General features: G+C 40.7%; 1 protein-coding gene across 1 annotated transcript in view; it reads left to right on the top strand.

Annotated features, from left to right (window-relative positions):
- Positions 1–21,664, top strand: part of jph3b (junctophilin 3b) — a 53,317-nt gene that overhangs the window by 22,971 nt on the left and 8,682 nt on the right. The window contains exons 4-5 of the mRNA XM_085358591.1: positions 15,113–15,237; positions 17,497–18,473. Of these exons, the coding sequence (XP_085214717.1) occupies positions 15,113–15,237; positions 17,497–18,473 (1,102 nt within the window). The remainder of the gene's footprint in view (positions 1–15,112; positions 15,238–17,496; positions 18,474–21,664) is intronic.

Raw genomic sequence — 21,664 nt, forward strand, 5'->3', positions numbered from 1 at the left:
TCAGAGAGAAGAGGCTTTCTTCTGGGAGCTCTTCCAAACAAGCCGTATTTGTTCAGTCTTTTTCTTATTTTCCTGTCACAAATTTCACATGGCCTGTAAGATGTAGCTCTTGGGTTTTTCGTCGTTTATCTGAATGTTGCATGGTCTGAAGTTGTTGTGATGACCATAACTGGAAAGATTTTGTAATTGTGTTAATACACACCTGAACTGAATGCTCGGGACCAGCAAACTGCCAAAATTTCTGCTTTTACAGAGTTGCTCACACTTTCTGATAATCAGTTATTTAAATGAATCTGATTAGCAGCACCTGGCTGCTACTTACTCTCTCTTGAATCCTTTAGAAGCAGTAAACTCGCACCTCACAGGACGTGTAATGTTTAAAACGATTAATATGATACTATTATAAAATGGTTCCCATAGTTTAAACAACTTGTCCATTATATTGCCTCAATGCTTTTATCCTCTTTATTAAGTCAGCTTACTAGGTACATCAATTTAAACATGTTCATAGCAAAACTGTGTTTCCAGGTTCTGGCACGTCTTTAATAAATGAACAAGTTTTACCTGGGGTGAGTCAGAACCCCCAAGGAAGATGGCAGTGCCAGGGCTGCATCTCAAAAGCCCAGGCATCAACATGTTTATATCCACGGGGTGCTGTTATGTGTTAATCCATCTTAAAACAGCTGTTTTTCCGTCTTTCACCTGTCCATCCTCTGCTTAAAAACAATTGCTGATGGCTTTGTTTTACCATGTAATTGAGATCAGTGACATATTAAAAATAATATTCAGGTTAAGGTGAAATTAGGGTTACAGAATGATTGAAATTGGCAAGCCAAACAAGCCCATCTGGAGCTGTTAAGACTCTGATAAAGCTGTTCTGCTGAATGGAGATGAGAGCTGATTCTCATTAAAACTGAGTTCATTCAGCTAAAACAATGAGAGCAGTCTGTCTGATGATGTTAATGGGCTTGCCCTGACCTTCTTTACAGCTGCAAGAAACTTTTGGACAGCAATATAGAACAATTTTTGTTTTTTTATTTGTTTTGTTTTGTTTTTTTACAGCTAAGGACTCAAAACAGAAAGTAATTAGCTGTCCTGGGACCTGAAGCCACAGATACACATTGATACTCTTGTCAAGTGGGGACTCATCAGAAGTAGGCCCATGGCCTAGTTTGTGTCCAGACCTTGTTGTTTCGAGGATCCAGGGTATGGCTACAGTACCTCTGGTGGTGACAAAGCTGCTGCTTTTAAACTCTTTCTGTAGAGCTTAGACAGGAAGGAAATAACAGGTACCAAGGAAAAAACTGGAATACAAATGAAAAAAAAAAAGCCATTACGAGATGAAACTCTTTGAATTCTTTTAAAAAACATGAAGTTGTTAAATTCCTGATCAGGCAACTCAAACTCAAACATCTCCATGTAGATCTCTTGCCACCTGTAGCATCTATGTTATGAAAAGTCCTGCTGTGATTTTGGAGATTTAGCATCGACTTGGTACCAAAGTGTGACATCCCATGTAAAGAGAGAGAGGTGTTCTGCATCTGTGCATTTACGCACATATATCTAAGTGACATAAATTTTGTCAGCTGGCTAAGTATGTGCTGTCTTTCATGAACTCCACATGCAGAATTTGACACTGCACGGACGGCCTGCACAGCAGAGGCGCCGTTATTTGTGTAACAGATTTCACACCCTTCGTACTGTTTCTGATTTGTTCACACTGTTTTCTTTTTGATTTTTTTTCATGTCATTGAGCCAAACACAGAAAAGCAAACTAGCTCTTGTTCTTGCAGCCAGAAGTTGCCTTCATGCTTTCTGGAGCACATGGTCGAAACGCTTGAACGTATTAGAGAGGAGCGGACCCAAAGATGGCACCTGCTCGCTTAAATAAACACATGAGTCCCTATATTAATGTGTCTGATCTTCTGGCCCCACTCACATTAACCTGCCTAACATTGTGATGACTTAAGAAATTTAAGGCTCAGTTTGTAGGTTTTGTGTTTGTTTGTTTATTATAAAATGGAATGCATTAAAGTGCTTTGGAGGACTACTGGTAAAACTTAAAGCTTCGATTTAAAGGCTTAGCCAGATTCTGCTCTATATCTGTGAGTGTTTAGTGTGTGCAAGTTGACTATTTTGAGTTAAGATATTTTTCCTAACACAAGAACACAGGAGCAGTGAATTGGCTAATAAAAATGTCTGAATCTTCCTGGATTTTAAACCTAGTAATCAGTTATAACATCCTCCAACTTCTGTTTCTAATCTTAAAGGTTTGAATGTGGGTCATAAAATAATTTATATATAATCCATACATTTTTTTGGGCTGTGGATCATTGTCCTCTCTCAGTTTTGGTTGTGCTTCACCCAAATATGAAGATCTGAACTTTGGCTTTGTCTGTGACTTTGTGTTTACATGCTTTGTTGTCATGTTAGTATTGTATAGCTACAGATCACGCCTTTTCTTCTGTACAACAGATACTGAAGAGTGTGATTAGAAACAGCTGGCTGCACAGTGACAACAGTGTCAGTCAGCGTGTGAAGCAGCTGTCTGAGCTGTTTTTTTCTGATTAAGATAAGATAAGATAAGATAAGATAGAACTTTATTAATCCCTCGGGTGGGTTCCTCTGGGAAATTCGACTTCCAAAAAAAGCACAGCAACGACCGAAGTTACAGTTACAGAACTGTTATATATATATATATACACACACACACACACACACACACACACACACACACACACACACACACACACACACACACACACACACATATATAAATACAGAGACAAATATAAATAAAATATACAAAGGGGATAAATAGAATAAATAGGAATAAAAAATAAAAATACAAGTGAATTGCACATTTCAAGTATTGAGTCTATTGCACTGTTGACTATTTACAAAAAGTATTGCACAAGGTATTGTACAGTGAGGTGCAGAGGCACTGCAGCTTAGTTGTTCCCCCCTCCTTTGTCCTCCTGTTTCCCCTCCCTCTCCCCTCCAGAGAGGAGTTAAACAGTCTGATGGCGTGTGGGACAAAGGAGTTTTTAAGTCTGTTAGTTCTTGTCTTGGGGAGAAGCAACCTGTCACTGAACAGACTCTTCTGATTGTTTATGGCCGTGTGCAGAGGATGCCCAGCATTGTCCATAATGTCCATCAGTTTCTTTAATGTCCTTTTCTCTGCCACTGTCACCAGAGTGTCCAGCTTCATGCCGACCACAGAGCTAGCCTTCCTGATCAGTTTCTCCAGCCTGGATGAGTCCTTCTTTGCTGTGCTGCTCCCCCAGCACACCACAGCATAGAAAAGTACTCCAGCAACCACTGACTGGTAAAACATCCTCAGGAGCTTCCTGCAGATGTTAAAAGACCTCAGCCTCCTGAGGAAGTACAGTCGGCTTTGGGCTTTTTTATACAGGTGCTCTGTGTTGCATGACCAGTCCAGTTTATTGTCCACCCACAGCCCGAGGTACTTGTACTTGTTGACCACCTCCACCTCCTCCCCCTCTATCTGAACTGGCAGTGGACCTTCTCTGGACCTCCCGAAGTCCACAACCAGTTCCTTAGTCTTTGAGGTGTTGAGTTGCAGGTGGTTTGTGTGACTCCATGCGACAAAGTTCCTCACCAGACTTCTGTACTCCTCTTCCTGATCATCCCAGATACACCCCATGATGGCCGTGTCATCTGCAAACTTCTGAATATGGCATAATTCAGAGTTGTAGCAGAAGTCAGAGGTGTACAGGGTGAAGAGAAGAGGGGACAGCACAGTTCCCTGTGGTGCTCCTGTGCTGCTGACCACTGTGTCAGACGTGATGTCCTTCAGCCTGACGTACTGTGGTCTGTCAGTTGACCTTGGAGCAGATCAATAATGCAGTAATGTTTTGCACTCTGTTAATGATGTACAGCATATACGTTTAGGAGCAGATCGCCAATTTTCCGCAAGATGTCAAGTTGCTTTCTGAGATGGATGAGCTCGTTAAAATGGAAATATTGAAAACACCAGAGGGTGTCAAAGAAATGATGTGAGGTGGGACGAAGAGAAAAAGGCATAATAAAGTGAGAGAAAAAACCCATTAGAAGTGAGGGCAGATTTCCGCATTATGCCAACAACACTGGCAGAGCGCCTGAAAGAGCAGAGAGGCTGAATTACTCTCTCACAGACTAACCTGCTCTTGCTTATAAGCTTACCTGTGTAGATCGTGAATGAAGCTGCTGAACATGTCTGTGTTTGTAGAGTGCATGCATGAGGAGCTGAATAAGTAAAGATCCAATCCTATTAGTCCTGCTGACGGTCTTCCGCTGAGGGCAGTGTGACCACAGCGAGCTACAGCTGCTCAACTAATTCCTCTCACACTGTTGAGAAGTCACGTACATAGAAGAAAGAAAAACAAATTAAAGGTAGCAAACACATCAGCCGCTCGGTTTCTTATATTATGATGACAATATATTTGCATTCGTAGTGACTTGTAGGCTTTTTACAGCACAGGCCAAAACATCATACTGTAGGTTGGCTCACATAGTTTCCATGGTTTCATCTTTCTTGTGAGAACTACTTTATGAATTTAACTGTGCTTAAATGCTCAACTTGACAGAGACCATTTTTTAAAATAAAAAATAAAAAAGTGCATTAGTTTGCTGTAGTAGCTAGTTGAGTTATGGGTGAGTAACTTTTGCTTCCAGTTTACCTGTCGATGCTAAATTAGGCTTCAGATTGTGGACCTTTCTCTGGACACAGACTGATACATCTGGGTCACTCTGTAAAACACTGAAAGTGCTGACTTTTGGTTTTAAAGGCATAAAAATCCCTTCAGTTCACTAAATAGTCATATTAGTTATTGGTGTTCAAATAAACAAAGTTTATTCATCTAATATTCAGTGTTTATCTCAGTCACCGTATTTAAAATATATCTAGAATATATTTATTTAAAACTTTATTTTAAATTTCATAAAATATCTGCCACACAGAATGACGTCAGTGGTGCGACTTTTACTTTGAAATAATGAAGTTTTTCTCGCTTTCAGAGGTCATTACATTCCAATTTTAAGCCTAGTGTCTTCCTTCATTTTTAATAAAATGCCGACTTATTTAACAATTTAACTTAAATTTCATTATTGGTATAATTCATTTCATACTCGCAGGGTTTCCTGGTTTATATCTGTTCTTTCCTCGTCACCATTTAATTCTGTGGTTTGCACCAGTTTCATTTTTACTCTTTCTGAACTCTTTTTAAAAATATATATATATTCTAGGTCGCATATTCTGTTCTTTGTTGCAGTCATACCTCAGTTTTTATATGTTTATCCAAAATACAACCTAAAATCTTATCCTAAGTCTCTAACATAACATGAAATGTAGCTGTGTGGTTGGAAACGGTGCTTTGCAGCTTGATCTTGCAGGTCTAAGACATAAAATATGGAATAAAGACTAATGCCGTAAAAGTTAAGCTAATGAATGCTGAGTTAAATTGTGCTTGAATATTTGGAGGGCAAGAGCTCATGCACAAGTGGGTAGGCCTGAATTATTTTTGAGGAGGGACGGAGTGTCCTTGTTTAAAGTAGGGTGCCACTCTATGCATGCTTAAAGCAGATAAACCCAGATCTTGACACAAACAATATTTAAATGAACTTTTTGCATGATAGCAGTTGGAACAAAACCGAAACTAGGCATCCGTAACAATATAAATAGTTTTGCAATGTGTGCTGGGATTTTGAGTTAAATGCAAACTACGATATTGCAGGCGTTTGGGCATATCTTTACTTAAAATTAGATTAATGGTAGTGGCCAGTCTGTAGCTTGTGTCATGGTTGTGTTTAAGAAACAAACTGGTAGAGTGTTTTCCTTCTGAGCTGCAACTGTCTTCTTAGACACATCTTCATGTAGCTTTAATCTGTGCTGTGTTGTGTTTATTGAAGCCCAAGTGTGACCACAAAACTAGCAATCTAGGTGGCGCCCGTGGACAACTGCTTTTGTTTTTCCAACATTCTGCAGATCTTTGCTGTCTCTTGCTGTTGAGTTTCATCTATTAAAACTGCTACGTAGGACACCTGTGTGTGAACTTAAATATGGATGTCTAACTGACAGCAATTTGTATAAAAGGAAAGCATTTATTCCACTGAGAACTCCAACTTAGGGCCCTCATTGGACGTTTGTTTCAACTATCTGAAAAAACTCATGTAAGGTCTTCTGAATGGGTTTCATCAGATAGGGCATCTGGCATAAAAAAATCAAAAATACGGAGCTACCTGCTGTGGTGACCCCCAGCTGAAAGTAGCTTTACTACCGCATTAGCAAAAATAATGTCTGTAGACTGTGGGACGATTGGCGATCCCATTGCCTTTGAAATGGTTGCTTCAAAGGAACCAGGTCTGTGACCTCTTGCAGTCAATTGCTGCCTTCAAAATGACTTTGATGTATCAAGATAGCAATAACAAGTCAAGAAGAAGGAAAATGTCTGCTAACAGTTTGGGATTGAATGGACTGAAGTTGGCAAAAAACTGATAAATTTGTGAAAATCATAAATCGGTTGCTTCTAGACTCTGCTTACAATCAGAGTCCAGTCTGAGCTGTAACAATACAATTTTATTTATATAGCACATTTAAAACCAAAGGTATACCTAAGTGCTTCACAATAATGCAATAAGAACGGCTCCATAATTTAGTGATTTACGCATTGACATGGCTTTTAAAGGGTTCCTTGTTTAAGTTCAGCTGGAGATGATCTCGGGGTTGCATCACCGTGGCAGCCCCTTAGAACCTCATAGATGTTATACGGGGATTCAAAGATTCCTCCACAAAATGGGACGTAGTTTCATCAGGATGACAATGTAACTGCAAAATGGCACTGGCACTTAATATTCAATTTAATTCATTTTAATTTATGTATCTGCCACCAAATCACAACAGGAGTAACCTCTACAGCTACAATAGCAGAGAGAAAACTCCAACAATCAAACCACCCCCTTTGAGCAAGCACTTGGCAACAGTGGGAAGGAAAAACTCCCTTTTAACAGAAAGAAACCGCTGGCAGAACCAAGCTCAGCTATGTGCTATGACCAGATAAGGATTGTGGGGGAAAGTATATATAAATGAATATAGGAGTATAATGAGAGTACAATCAGTTGAATCAAGCAGTCATTCTGAGTCGAAGAACTGTTTGACTGCCTTGAGATCAAAAACAGTTGATGCAAATACTTGTAATTGGACTGCAAAATAAATCCAATGCAATCACTGGGCAACAACCGATTTTTCCTAGTCATAAGGAGGTTGTTGTTCTATTTTTACTCTAGCGTGATTGAGTGTTTCCACTGTTACAAAGCCCACAGTCCACAATAGGAAGGGCAGTGTTGGCACAAACACACCTGAAATCCCAGACTCATCTGGAACCAGTTTTTTACCTTTAGGTTTTACTTTCTGATTACTTTCATTCTTACTCACAGTTTGGTTATGTTTGGCCCAGGAAATTACACAGAGAGGTAAACATGTGTATGAAAGAACCATTTTCTAGTAAACATGTAGAAGCTTATACAAGTAAGGCATTTTAAAATCACTTATTCACACATAACTGGCACATAGGTGCAAAACTGTGGGGGGGTTCTTTGGTTTGCTGATTTGTTGTCAAAGCTGTGGGCAAGATGTGCCAGCTCAAGGGCAGTAAGGGGCAACAATATGACAATAAACCCCTCTGAAAGCATGGATTTGTAAACATATCATCCTGAGTTGGGTCATTAAAAGATCATGATGTCAATTGATTGCGTTGTTAGTGAATGCTCCAACCTAATTCAGGATGTATTAAGCATTTAATGTTGTTTCCACAGAAGCATAAATATATATATATTTATGCTTCTGTGGAAACAAAATGGTAAAGTCCAATTTATTAGTATAGTACGTTTATTTTGGCCTGTTTTTCATCATTTAACATCAGGGTTCTGAGACTGGAGCATGAAGTTGTCGGCATATTGCTGAGGTAACATGCAGATTTTACTAATTTGATGAGTAACAAAGTGGTGATGCTTTAAATATTTGCTCAGAGCAGGTTGCTGATTTAGGATAACGGCACAACTTTACTTGCCCAGAATAACCTAACTGTACATACAGTTTTAGCCTGGCCTAGCTCTCCGCTCTCCTACACACACACACACACACACACACACACACACACACACACACACACACACACACACACACACACACACACAGAAATGTCTAACCCAGATTCGGGCAGCAATGTAGCACAGCACAGAACAGCCTCTCTGTATGTGTGTGTGTGTGCGTCCCAGAACAGAACAGCAGGGTATTTCCTTGTGGAACACCAGGAGAAACCCTGAGAGGTGAAACAGTCACAGGATAATTGCTTCAGTTCTCTTTGAGCAAAATGAAAGCACAATGTGTGAGGATTTGTGGCCCTTTTTCGTCGATTTCTTGCTGTGTGTATGTGCGTCTAAAATTGTCCATAGGCTGAGTTTGAATGTACATCCTACTTGTTCCTAAAGGCAGGGCAGCAAGCAGTGAGGTCAGGGGTCGGGTTTATCTCCTGAAGAGAATCCAACAGCTGGTAGAAATTCAGGGTCAGCTGTCCACGTGCCTGATGTTACAGTAAATCCCAGATTTGTTTATATGTGTGAGTGTGTGTGTGTGTGTGTGTGCGATACCAAGCTCATGTGCCCTGATTACTGCTGTCACATGTGCTGATGTAACTGATTTCTCATCAGGCTACCTGTGATTAGTCAGTACCAGATAAACACACCAGTGACTCACTGTGTCACAGGACTCCAGTCGCTGAAGTTCTGTGACCTCGTTTCATTGGTAAGCCTAAAGTTCAGCACAGAGACACACACACACACACATTGAGTTTCCATCACTTCACAGGGCGTTACACTGACTTACATTCATTTGCCGGTGATTTATTCTAACTTTAATCCAAAACTGTATTTCATACTGTGTACTCCAGTATTTACACTTACTATTGTGAGCATGATTATATGAAGTACTGGGGCTTTGCAGTCACACGACAGCTTAACCGCATGAGTTTAGCCTCTCTCTACCAATTTGGATGTGTGACAATATAGAGTCAAATAAATAAGGCCTAGACACTGCCTGTGACTACTCGGCAAGCACCAGTCACAAGGGAATAATGCGCATTTCCTGGCAAGTCGTTGCTAAAGGCTGATAAGAGCTGCTTTGAAACGGTCACACAGGCCTAGAGACGAGTGACCTCCTGGAAACCACTGGTCTCTGTTTCTGGTTGGCGTGTTTTAAGGCTTTTAAAGCTGTTTTACTCCAGCTCAGCTAGTAGCTAGCAAGCATTTGCAGACAAGTTGACATCTTCTGTGCAAAGTGTGGAAATCCCAATGCCGTAAAAGCATGCCTGGATAGAAAAAACCCACAGTGGAACACTAAAAGTTATGGATTGGCCTCCATACGTGGAAGTTTAGGAACAGAAATATCCCAACTGAGACACAGCGGAAGTGTCCATGCTGAAATTGACAGATTTACCTTATGGGGGCTTGTTTTTGTTGGAGTCCCGGCACTGTTTAGACAGATTTATATCCCCACAACATGAGTAATACAGACACACACACTATTAGCAGTGATGCAAACCGGAAAGCTTTGTGAGATATGAATCATCCTCATCATCATCAACTGGTTCAGAGCGATGACAGAGATGATGGAGGAGCTTAGAGCGTGAGCCCCGGATTAGACTTTCTCTTCCTGTCTCTTTCCTAACCTCATCTCATTGCACTTTGTTGTCTTCCTCCGTATCTCCTGCATCGCTCTGTTTTCATTCTCCTCATGTCCCCTGTCCTATTATTTCGCCTGTCCTTTTGGCCTTGATATCCCTGCTCATTTAGTGTCCTCTGAATGTGTCACGTTTTAAGCATCAATGCGGCTTTCTCAAAGTGTGCCGTCAGTTAAGGAACATTTAGAAGGTGTCTCCGAGATGTAAGTTAGATGTGGGGGTGGGGATTGTATGAATATACAATATTTTATTAAGCCTTATTTCTTTCTTTTAGGGATCTATTTTAGCACTACTGTGCACAGCAGGTGCTCTACACAACCTCTGTGGTGCAGATACTGTATCTGTAGTAGCCATCATACGTTTTGAGAAACTTGCTTTTTTGTTCCCTAGCAACAGCCCCAAACCCAAAGATTTGCTGTCTGGCATTAAGTCAGGCCACCGGTTTGTTTCAGATCATAGACTGTATACAAATGATGAATGTAGACAGGTTTAGACAGGTCCACGTTTACAAAGTGAAGCCGATGCTGAAATGGCTTTAAAATTTGTTCTTTTTTAACACCAGCAGGGGGCGACTCCTCCGGCTGCAACAAGAAGTTTATTTATATAGATGTGTATTAGGAAATATATCTACTTCTCATGCAATATGTGACCTCAGTAAAAACTTTCTTGATTAATTTATTGTCTCAAATGCTAATTTGAAGTCTTACAGTATGATGTTAAATAGGTGATATATGAGGATAAGCTTTCAGGCTGGCCTCTGTTGTGATTGTCACTAACACGTGAGCACAGTTTTCCTTGCTTTCTCAGCAGAGTTATTGTCAGTTTTGTTGTTGCTGTGTTTTATTAACACATTGTTTGTTCATCCATTTTCTTCCACTTATCCAATTCAGGCCTACAGGGTGGAGTGCTGGAACCTATCGCCACTTTCAAAAGCTGAAAGGCAGAGTACACCCTGAACAGATCACCAGTCTATTGTAGGGTTAACACACAGAGGCAGACAGCCATTCACACTCACATTTACACATACTTCAAGTTTATGGCAAGCTGCCCCTAATTATTTTTCATTGTATTTATTTTTTTATGTGGTGTTTGCATGTTGTCCCTGTTCTTGTGCAGACTGCTTCCACCTACAGTCCAAAGACATGCATGGATTGGGTTAACTGACAATTCTGAATGGGCCACAGGTATGAATGGGAGTGTGAATGATTGTCCGACTTGCTCATTTTGGTCATCCTTTTATTTTGATATCTCAAATTTTACTTTGAAATCTGGAACTGCGGTCAGCTACGTTTCCCAACAGCACAACAAAACCTTTGGTATCCTATTTATTTTTATTTTCTTAACTGAGCTTTGAATATGATAAGACTATGATAGTACTAAAATCCAGGTCTGCATAAAAATATAGCAGCAACAGTGCTAGCTTGTTTCCTCCTGTCCACTCCTGCCATGACTAGGATACCACTGGTTATCCTCCTTCCCACAATTAACCCGACAGTGATTTGGTAACGTCGAATATGTAACATCTTTTAACTCAATCTTTCTTTCAGTCTCACACCAATCTTCTTCACTCTCCATCCTCACACTGTACCTGTCCTTTGTCCTCCTTCCCTCCTCCTCATCACCTCCCTCCAGCTCTGCTTCCTTTCCTCTCCTCTTCCTGCCCTCCATCTGTAGCTCTTTTTTTTCGTCTTCTCTTGGACAGGATGCTGTGTTGTATAATCGAGCCCTCTTTGAACAGGCAGCTCCTTTCTCTCCAGGCAGTTGATTCATCCAGAAACAGGTTGTTCCCTGGGAAGACGGGAGCAGGACAGGAAGTTGTGGAGGAAAGGATGACACAGAATTAGACAGAGAGACTTTTTTAAGAGTGGGCTTGTGTGTTCGTGACATTTAAACCACATGAAGATTTTTTTATTTATTAAAAAAGCACTATCCTTGATTATGCTGTGTAAATTAAGGAAACAGTCTTTTCCCTTTCTTTATACCTCACCTCCCTTACAACCAGGAGGCGTGCACTCACATGGTGGTGTTGTGTATGCTGTGAGCCTGACACAGTGGATGCTGGCAGAGAGTCCACAGAGGGGAAAAGAGAAACAGAGAGGCCGAGAAGAAAAAATCAATAGCCATCGACATGCAACACTGCATCAAGACTGTTACTGCCCAGAGAGGGAAAAGGGATGGATGGAGACGCTTTTGTAGACGAGTGGAGAGCCCTTGGATAGACAGAGGAAGATAGGTGAATGGAAATATAGAGATGATGGGGAGAGGAGGGTTGTAATTGAGAGAAAAGATCTATTTGATATTACCAGAGAGAAAGAAAAGAGGGTGGGACAAGAGGTACATGAAAAGGGGTTTGTTATAAAGAAGGCAGGGGCAATTAGAGAGAGGCAAAAAGAAAAATGAGGAATAACAGAAAGAGTGAGAGAGTGGTTTTAAAAAGGAGACTGAAAAAGAGGCTGTTAGTGAGATGAAGGGGATGTGAAAAGCCTGACAGCCTGAGAGGCAGTGAGATGAATTATTTTGTGATAGTAAACACATTTTCAAGCAGAAGATTACAGCGCCTGTAAACAGATGAATGCATGCTATCTCATCATATTGTGGCTCTGTAGTAATTGTCCCTCCGCAGCTTCTGTTTGAGGTATCATGTAATATGCTGATGCCTGCGCGTGTTTGTCACCTTCTGGCTCAGGTGTCTTTTATGAAAGAGATTCCATATAAACACAAAATGAATAATGCCGGTTCTGTTAATAAGAATACCCCAGAATAAATGCTTTATATGGGCACAGCAGTGATGTGATTGATGTAGGTGTGTTAGTCAAGCTTCCATAATGACAGGAAAAATGTTATTATACAACCAAAGCATTATGACCTTTTCTCCAGTTGTGTTTTTTTTTGGCATTCATAAATTTTCTCCTACTTAGACGTAATTTCTGCACAGAGTAAAAATGACAAAAATCACCTGCTTGGCTCTGAGACGCTCTATTATGCTCATTTACACCTCAGTTTATTTATTTATTTATTCAATTCTTGGACTTTACTAGAGGTGCTGTGCATGATTCACATCTCAAAAAGTAATCATTGATTGTCTTATACTGCAGCACTTCAGTTCATTCACTCTCTAAAATTAATCGTTTAGCTTCTCTTCTTTAAAGCACAGCCTTTAAGCCTGCTTTCTTCTGATTGGCAGCCCCTGCAAAGCAAAATGTTTTAATAGCAGGTGGGTGGAGCTTCTGTGGTTATAGCTGATGCCAACAGTAGGAAAATAAACTGCCTGGAACTGAATATTTGGTTCAGAGAGATACTTAAGATAAGATAAGATAAAACTTTATTAATCCCTCAGGTGGGTTCCTCTGGGAAATTGTACATACACTGACCTCACTTTCTAAACTTTATCCATGTTTAATATGAACATTTGTTGCCTTGGAAACCCAGATAACCCACCTTCTCTGGGGGAAAATACCCATACAGCCAAGGTATGCAGAATAGCATTTCTTTTAATGCAAGATATGTCAAAGTAGCAGAAGCACTGTAACTACAGAGGGCAAGGCCTTACTGAATGGTTTGTTGAATATGAAAAACATATCAGTCTTATGTTGTGACTTTCTTGGTTATCAGATTTCAAACCACTCAAATAGTTATAGTAGGTTTTGGACATGCGTGTCAGACAGCGCTTTCTGCCATTTAAAGCACTAAATGAAGTTCTTTTTTTTTTAAAGAGTGGTGTAAATCCCTCCATTGGATTTCCAGGAAGGTACAGAATCAGTAAAAATGTGCCGTGATGCTGTGATGCCCAATATGACTGCTGTTGGCTTTTTCTGCTAGTTTGAGAAACAGTCAGCCAAAAAGGTTGCTCACAGTGTCTTCGCTTTTTATATAATGAGCTAGATACTTAGCAATGTTTATTTAAAAAAAATCTATTAAAGGGAGTCCCTGTTTAGAATAACTGTGACAATAAACAGATTTTAACCTTCCTTTTAACTATGCAAGTGTTCAAGCTACTACAGTGCGACATCACCCTTTGGGCTACAAACACCGGGATCTAATTAATGGAGCAAAGTTGGTGTGTTCTGTAGGTGCTGTGTGAATAAGCCAGGGCTCAGCCACAAATACCCCTGTATCAGTGAAAAACTGAAACACTGTGGAGCATTGTTGGCACTTTTATTGTTCGAAAGGTCAGTTTCTAATGACTTTTTTAAAATTACAGTATTTTTGGACAGTGGTTTTTCTTTTATTCTATTCTTTTCTTTATCTCCCTCTAATGTACTGCACTGTTTTATATTCCCTATTTTTAGACATGTATAGCTAAAAACTCCTACTTAACACTGTTCTACAAACTTTTTATAAAAATAAAAGAATTATAGCCTCAACTGTGTCTATTTGTACGCACAGTTGAAGCCATAAGTGCAAAAGCCCCACCCACTCTCTGGTCAAACCTTCTTCTTGCAATGGTCTGCCAATCATAATATGGTTGCTTGAAGGAAGGGGAAAGGAGACACAATTGATTATTCCAGCTAGTGGATGAGCTGAGGAGATGCACCAGACGATCAAGGATTATTTTTGTGGCTCGATTTCCTCAGTGTGTGGTTTTTTTGGGGTTTTTTTGTCCTGTCTCTCTCCCCTAACCCCCAACCGGTTGTGGCAGATGGCCATTCCTCCCTGAGCCTGGTTCTGTTTGAGCTTTCTTCCTGTTGAAAGGGAGTTTTTCCTTCCCGCTGTCACCAAGTGCTTGTTCAAAGGAGGTGGTTTGATTGTTGGGGTTTCACTGTATTGTTGTAGAGTCTTTACTGTCCAAAATAAAGTACCTTGAGGTGACTGCTGTTGTGATTTGGTGCTATATAAAAATAGAACTGAATTAAATTGAAATTTTGAGCTGTAGTTCATGCAAATGTGCTCTAGTATAGTCCAAGCATGAAAACGTGAAACTGGAAATGAGCAGAATAGGTCCCCCTTAAAGATTAAAGATTAAAGTTGGCCTTTTGTGCTGTATTCATTTATGTTAAACTGGTATGTTTTAAAATAGATTTTAAGATTTTATTGACTGACTTTAAAGGGTTTTCATGAACCATATACACCAGAATGTAGTGAAGGGAACAATGGTTACAGTCAGGGCTGAGTGGGCTGAGTCAGTTACTATATTTAAGTTTCATATTTCAATATATTTTTAGGGGAAAAACATTCCTGATTTTTTTAAATACATTTCCCAAACCGTTTCTCTCTCTTTTACTTTTACTATGGTTTAGCTGTCCTCATATGCGTTTTTTTCAAATGTTTGCTTCATTTAGTTGCTGCTGTCAAAATGCTCAGCAACAGAAAATTTGCTCAGAAAATTTGTAATATGCTATATAAATTAAAGTTATTATTTTTACTATTCTGTGTTTCAGGACGGCTCACGCACAGGGTAAAGCTGAGGCGGCGGTAGCAGCAGCTCAGAAGGCCCAGGAAGAGAGTCGCATCGCGAGGGTCACTGCCAAGCAGTTCTCCCCTTCTTTCCAGCACCCAGGAAATGGTGGGCAACCATACATGCACTGATTAAAAATTTTATATATAGCACATGTTCATATCCGTCTCTATAGAGATCCAGAAACCAAGCCAAGCAGGCAGCAATACGTAAGCATACACCCCGAACACACAAAACACATCAAGAGCTGTGTGTGTGGTAAAGGTCAACGCCAACCACCCTCCAGCTTTGCGGTTCTGCAACTGTCACTCATACCTGTAGAACGCTGCAGGTAGCCTACACAGTCCAACATGCAGCGTGACACACACGCACACAGTGACTTCATGCCGTGCGCTGTACACACACACGGAGCTGAGATGACAGTGATTGTTCTTTTGCCGTCAATTCTGCTCGTCTGCTTCTTCGCACAGCTAAAAAAAAACCTCACACACACAGAGTTGTGAGAGCATCTTTGTCAACAAGCATCAGCGCTGACATTTTGCAGGATGTTTGTTTTGATAACCTGTTTTGATAATCATCATCTACCTTACTGTTGCCGCCTCTTCTGCTTTCTGACAAAAAATAAAGGACTGTATAGAAAGATGTAAAGGTGGAATGGATGAGAAGATCGATAATGGAAGGATCTTTACACTTCTTCTCCTCCCAGTTTAATTTTTGTAAATGTTTTTTTAAACAGGCTTATAAAAAATCAGTGAGATGGCTTGTGTTTTTATACTTGACATATTTTTTTTTTATTTGGAAGGCATTGCCAGGCAACTTTGGCGCCATGTAGCTGATTTGTTAATGTTAATCAAGTGGACTTTGAGTGGAGGGAAACTGCTGCAGTGCACAAGTCCTTCAGCAGACACAGAACTCCCTACTGTGCTTTGTTCACTGTTTACGTAACAGTTTCAGAAAAACATGGAGAGTAGCTAGAATATTCACAATTTACCGTGTGATATTTTTTTAAGTTTATTTATTTATTTATTTTTGTAAAAGTCTCAAAAACTCACAAAAACTGTATGTATCAAATGTGATACACTAGCCATAAACCCGGCATGCTTGTGCGTGGCTTGTCCGTAGTTGCTGTGCCCATGTTGTAGCTATTTACTGTCAGAAGGGGGCAGTGTCCTGGTTGGCCTGTCACTTAGGGGCTGCTATGGAGAAAAGTCATAATTTACAAAAAATACTTATCAAATACTGCAACCATTGTTTGCAATTTACACAAATGCTTTTTGAAAAATGTTTTGTACAGTCTTTACTGCTCGCAGAGATCTTGACATCAACTCTTTTCTGTTCAAGCCAGCTTTTTAATCAGTCAGCATTTGACCTATATAGTCATCAAAAAGGAACCTGACAAACCAGTGGGTGACATCTACCTACAACCATCTCTTATACTGTGTGATTGGGCTACACACTGCAAGCTTTTTGGTGTTTTTGTGTTGTTAAATTCCCACAATCCCAAAGATCTGCACAAACAGAGACTTACTTAATAATGCTTTTTTACTACAAGCCAAAGTTTCACATTTTACACAAACATTTATTCATTTATTCTGGGCTTTTGAGCACTTATCCTCTGTCACATATACACTGAAACTCTAATGAATACACTGAATCGGGGGAATTTGGGGTTCAGTATTTTGCCCAACAATACTTCAACATGCTGACTGGAGCAGCTGGAGGTTGCTGTACCATAAATGCTACAGTCGTCTGATGACTTCCCTTCTCTTCTTCTTCTGTCTCCTCTCCTATGTGCTCTGTGCTCTGTCTACCCCACATTGCACATGCACAAATTAATTAAATCAAATGAATTATTTTTGCTTTGATCATTATGTTTTCCTCTTTGGCTTCTTGGTGATGTGGGAGAAATGAGAGTTCTGTTGGCCCAGTGGCTTTAATCCTGTAAGCAGATGGAGTAGGGAAAACACTGCAAACATAATGTCTAAAGAAAATTGTATTGTTTTCTTGACAGTGTTAAATTCAGCCCCCACTCTAACCCAGTCATTTTTACACATGTAACGAGATTTTATGCAGTGTTGTGCAACTTGTGGGATTATTTTCTGTGGGTGTTGTCACACTTACTCACCAGCCTAAAACAGTTGCATGTGATAATTGGAATTGCAATGATATATTTTATGTAATTGTAAGATTTAACCCCATCATGTTTTTACAACAGGCCCTTACTTTTTATTTATATAAGTTTTATGTTATTTTTTTCTACAGTGATACTGGTGTATCATTTAGAAACCCAGATTGGGTAATTCCAACAAGTAAAACTCCTTCATCTCCTCCTTCTCATCCTGAATGCCTTTCTGATGTCTTCTGCAGGTATGGAAGTGCAGCGTCCCAAACGTCAAGTGTCCAGTGAAGTGGAGGGCGAGGGTTTGTCGAGTAGCGCTGGTACGGCCGACAGTCCTGACCTGTATGTGAAGAGCGCAGCCTCTGACGACCCCTCTAACGACGCTGCAACCCCTGATCTCAGCCCGCCTTCGTCTTCGCCACCCCACACTCCGCCGCCACCTGCCCGGCCGTCGCAACGCACCAAGAGTGCCCGTTTCCACCGGCAGAGCGCAGTGGACCATGGGGACAGGGGAAGGGAGGGGGGAGAAAGAGGTGAGAAAGGTATGGGGGTGGTGCAGACAGAAATTCAGGTGTTGATGGAGGGAGGCAGTGTGGGAGGCGAAGGTGTTGGAGGTGGAGGAGGGAAGGGGGAGTATCCACGGGCCAACAGCTGGAGTGAAGACAAAAGACGGGGAATGTTGTCAAAAGGAGGTGGGGTCAGTGGGAGAGGCACTAGCCGGACCAACGGACACAAACACAGCTCCTCTAATCACAAGTCGCGGGAGCACAGCTCTTCCAATCACAGACAGGCCAGGTGGACAGAGTCATCCTCATCTGCCTCTTGGACGTCCAGCCACAGGGGCGTGCACGGCAGGGGAGGCCGGCTGCTGGAGCAGGACGAGGAGAAAATTAGCAACTACGAGATGGAGATGAAGCCTTTACAGCCCAGAGACTCAACCACCCACAAGCCCCATGGGCACGGGGAGGAGAGGCACGGTCACGGAGAGGGGCGTTCACACGCCGTACAGCGACAGAGGCATAAGAACCGAGATGGGAGGGAGGGAAGGGAAGGGAAAGAGGGGAGGGAAGGGGGAAAGGACTCAGCGCACAAGCTGGACAGACAGGGGGAGAAGCTGGACTCACGGCCTCTGCGCCGGGACCTCACCCTCTCCCCCCCTCTTAAATCCTCCCCCATCACACCGATGCAGCAGGACCACAGCCTCACACAGAGCAAAGGCAATTCGGTAAGACCGTCTTATTCTCTTACACGCCGACACTTTACCAGCTCTAAAAGACGAGGTCAAAACGGCACAAGGGATTTTTTCCCCACAGAGCTGTTGATTTCTGGCACTTAACGTCTAAATCATCACTTGCGCTTCACTAGCCACTGGAATATAACAGCTGACTGCTATAATGTTAGATTAATGATTCTTCAGACCATTTTTTTCAGCTTTAAATCTTAAGGTTGCAATCAGACCTGAAAGTTAAACTGTTACAACACAAATACCTCTGATGGCACAAAACTCAGCTCTTATGTTCCTTGCCTTGAAAACAACAATAAGTAGTTTTCTTGGGGTACTGTGTGTGTGGTTGCATTGCATGAGAGAGGACACAAGCAGCTATATGCAATATCCATCCATCCATCCATCCATCCATCCATCCGGGGGAGGGGAAGGGGGGACTGGAACCATTCCCAGGCACAGGGGATAAGAGGAAGGGTACACCCTGGACAGGTCACCAGTCTGTCACAGGGCTTTTATGCAAGAGTTTTATAAATTTGTATGATTTGGGCTTCAGTTAAGATTAGTTAAACCTCTTAGCTCCCAGAAATCCTGCCTATGCCAAACTTGCTCAATAGTACACCACTCTGGTTTCTGTGCATTTTGTGGCCATATGCTGTGCCTGATGCACATTGACCGTGATGAGCTCTCTCATTTATTATCACGCTTTGTGCTGATAAATTTGTGCTGAAAGCATTTTTATTATTCTCAGGAACAAACAGCTGCAGAGCAGATTGGCAGAGTCAGCAATTTCTTTAATTAGTTTGATTTGTTTTACTGAACAGTAACACAAACCTTTCCTCTGGTTTGAATCCGGTCGTCTTAATAAATACTGTCGTATTCCTGTGGATGTGGCCATGTGAAAGAAACATACAGACCTGTTTCAGTAATTATATATGTGTGGAAGCAGTTCCTCCACTAAGTCTGTTTGGGAGAATTGCCTTAATGTGCTTAAGCTTAACTTCATATAATACTGTGTTTAAACCTGTCGGAAGGATTCTGCAGCCCTGTCTCAATAAAGTCATGACATAAATCATGACTTAAACAAGCCCATTTAAAAAAAACACAACATCTGGAAAGGCTGCACTCAAAAAAATAATTCATTGGATGAACGTAATTTTATCTTGCCTCTTATATTCCATCTAAACAAATCATGTTATATTAATCCATCTTGGTTGTGTTGTGTCAACACGATATATGTGTGTAGGTTTAACATAATATTAACATTAACATTCAATTAATTTGATTTTTGTTCAATCAACATGTTTGTACCACGTTAGTCTAATTAGATTTATTTAAATTCATCTTATATTGTTTAAACACTTTGGCACATCAAAAGTCTTGTTACAGGAACTAAAATATTTGTTTGTTACACCAACGATAATCTTGTTGAATGAATGAAATGTGACTTATGTCTGTAGTACATGTTGTATTCATATTACATAATGTTCAACAAAAGAATTCAACGGATTTACAGCAACTTCCAATCCACCCATCTCCTTATCTTTATCTGGGCTGCGGAAGTGATAGGGTAACAAGGGCAGGGTACACACTAGGTCGCTAGTCTATCATACAGAGACAAACAACCATTTGCACTTCAACACCTTTGGGTAATTTAGAATAACCAGTTACCCTTTAACTGTGGAGGAAACCAGAGTACGCAGAGAGAACCCACTGCAAACTTTGCCACATTGTGGATTTGAACCCAGGATCTTCTTGCTCTGAGGCAACAGCACGAATCACCACGGCATTAATCTGTCAATACAGACTTAACAAAAGTAGGAAAGCTATGCTTGATGATGCTTTATGTTGTTGTCCCTGACAAGTTAAACCATAAGAAATAGTAACAGCATACACGCGGTGTGGTTGTCTGCCTCTTGTAACCCCAGTGATTTTCCAGTGGTTTGACATCTAACGTGATCTTGTGAATTTCGTGAGTCAACTCAAAAAATGAAATTGGGTGGTTGTTACATGCACAAGATCCAAACTTGTAATTTGAACTAAATAATTCCATGTTTCTATGGTGAACGTAATTAAATCATGTAGCATCTGCATGAAATTCAGCAAATTAATTTGTTCTTGTTGAGATGACATGATACAATCCAGTAAGAGTGGCTGGATCCAGGCAACTAACCTTTAAGGGTGACATCACCCTTAAAGGTGTTTGTGTCACCCGTTATCTGCAGTATTGCACGCCACAGTACTCTTCTTTCATTTATCACTCAACTATTTGTGCCACTTTTTGTGTGTACTAGCCAAAAAAGCACCATGAGTGTGTCCCCAGTGAGACTTTCTGAAAATGTGTGCTAAATGCCATCACATCCCCATCAGTGCTTTAATGACAACCACCTTTTCACGCTGCCTTCCAGTGTGGCTGTTCAGATCAAGTGGAGACCTCCCCCAAAAAAGAGTAAATGTGAGGGACCAAAATGCCCATCTTAACCACACCAATTAAGATTATGGAGAGGTTAATGTCCACCTGTTTAGTAGCATTACCAGTTTTTCTGGTCATTTTGGAGCAATGAATGTATATAAATAATATACTGTATGTAGTGTGTGATTAAAACAATGGTTAAAGTCTCTGCAGATAATTTTTCCTTTACTGTATGGGGTTGAATTTTTCTAAGAACACATGCATGTAAACCTATTAAAGTTAAAGGTTGCTGAAATTAGATTATTTTTATGTTATGCTACTGAGATACACATCATTGGCGTTTTGAAACTTTAATCAATATAATATATGTCTAACACTATGGCTGAAATTTTCCTGGCAAAATTTTTTTGAGGTGTTTTATTCAGAGATGCATTAAAGCGTGTTTCTGTCTATTTAGCTCAAAATTAAATGTGCGCTCAAAGATGTTTGAGGTACTGAGTATTTTTGTAGCCACCCACCATGCTCAAATTAAATTTTCCCTTATATCAGTTTTCGATCACTTTCATATCTTGATTAAATCTTTCCCCACGCTCATCGCTGTCATCTAGATTTAGTGGGAAAAAGTCAACAAGAGAATGTAAAAACTGCTTCTTCAGTGACAGTCTGGCACTCATTAGCTGATATGATTTCAGCATGTTATCCACAAGCTCAGCATAATTCTCTGCTCTGTGATTGCCAAGAAAATTCTGGACAACCTGCACGGATCCGTCCTATGCTGCTG

The sequence above is a fragment of the Diplotaxodon limnothrissa genome, linkage group LG7 (assembly GCF_057381915.1).
Source record: "Diplotaxodon limnothrissa isolate DT_005_m linkage group LG7, D_limnothrissa_male_GT1.1, whole genome shotgun sequence".
NCBI lineage: Eukaryota > Metazoa > Chordata > Actinopteri > Cichliformes > Cichlidae > Diplotaxodon > Diplotaxodon limnothrissa.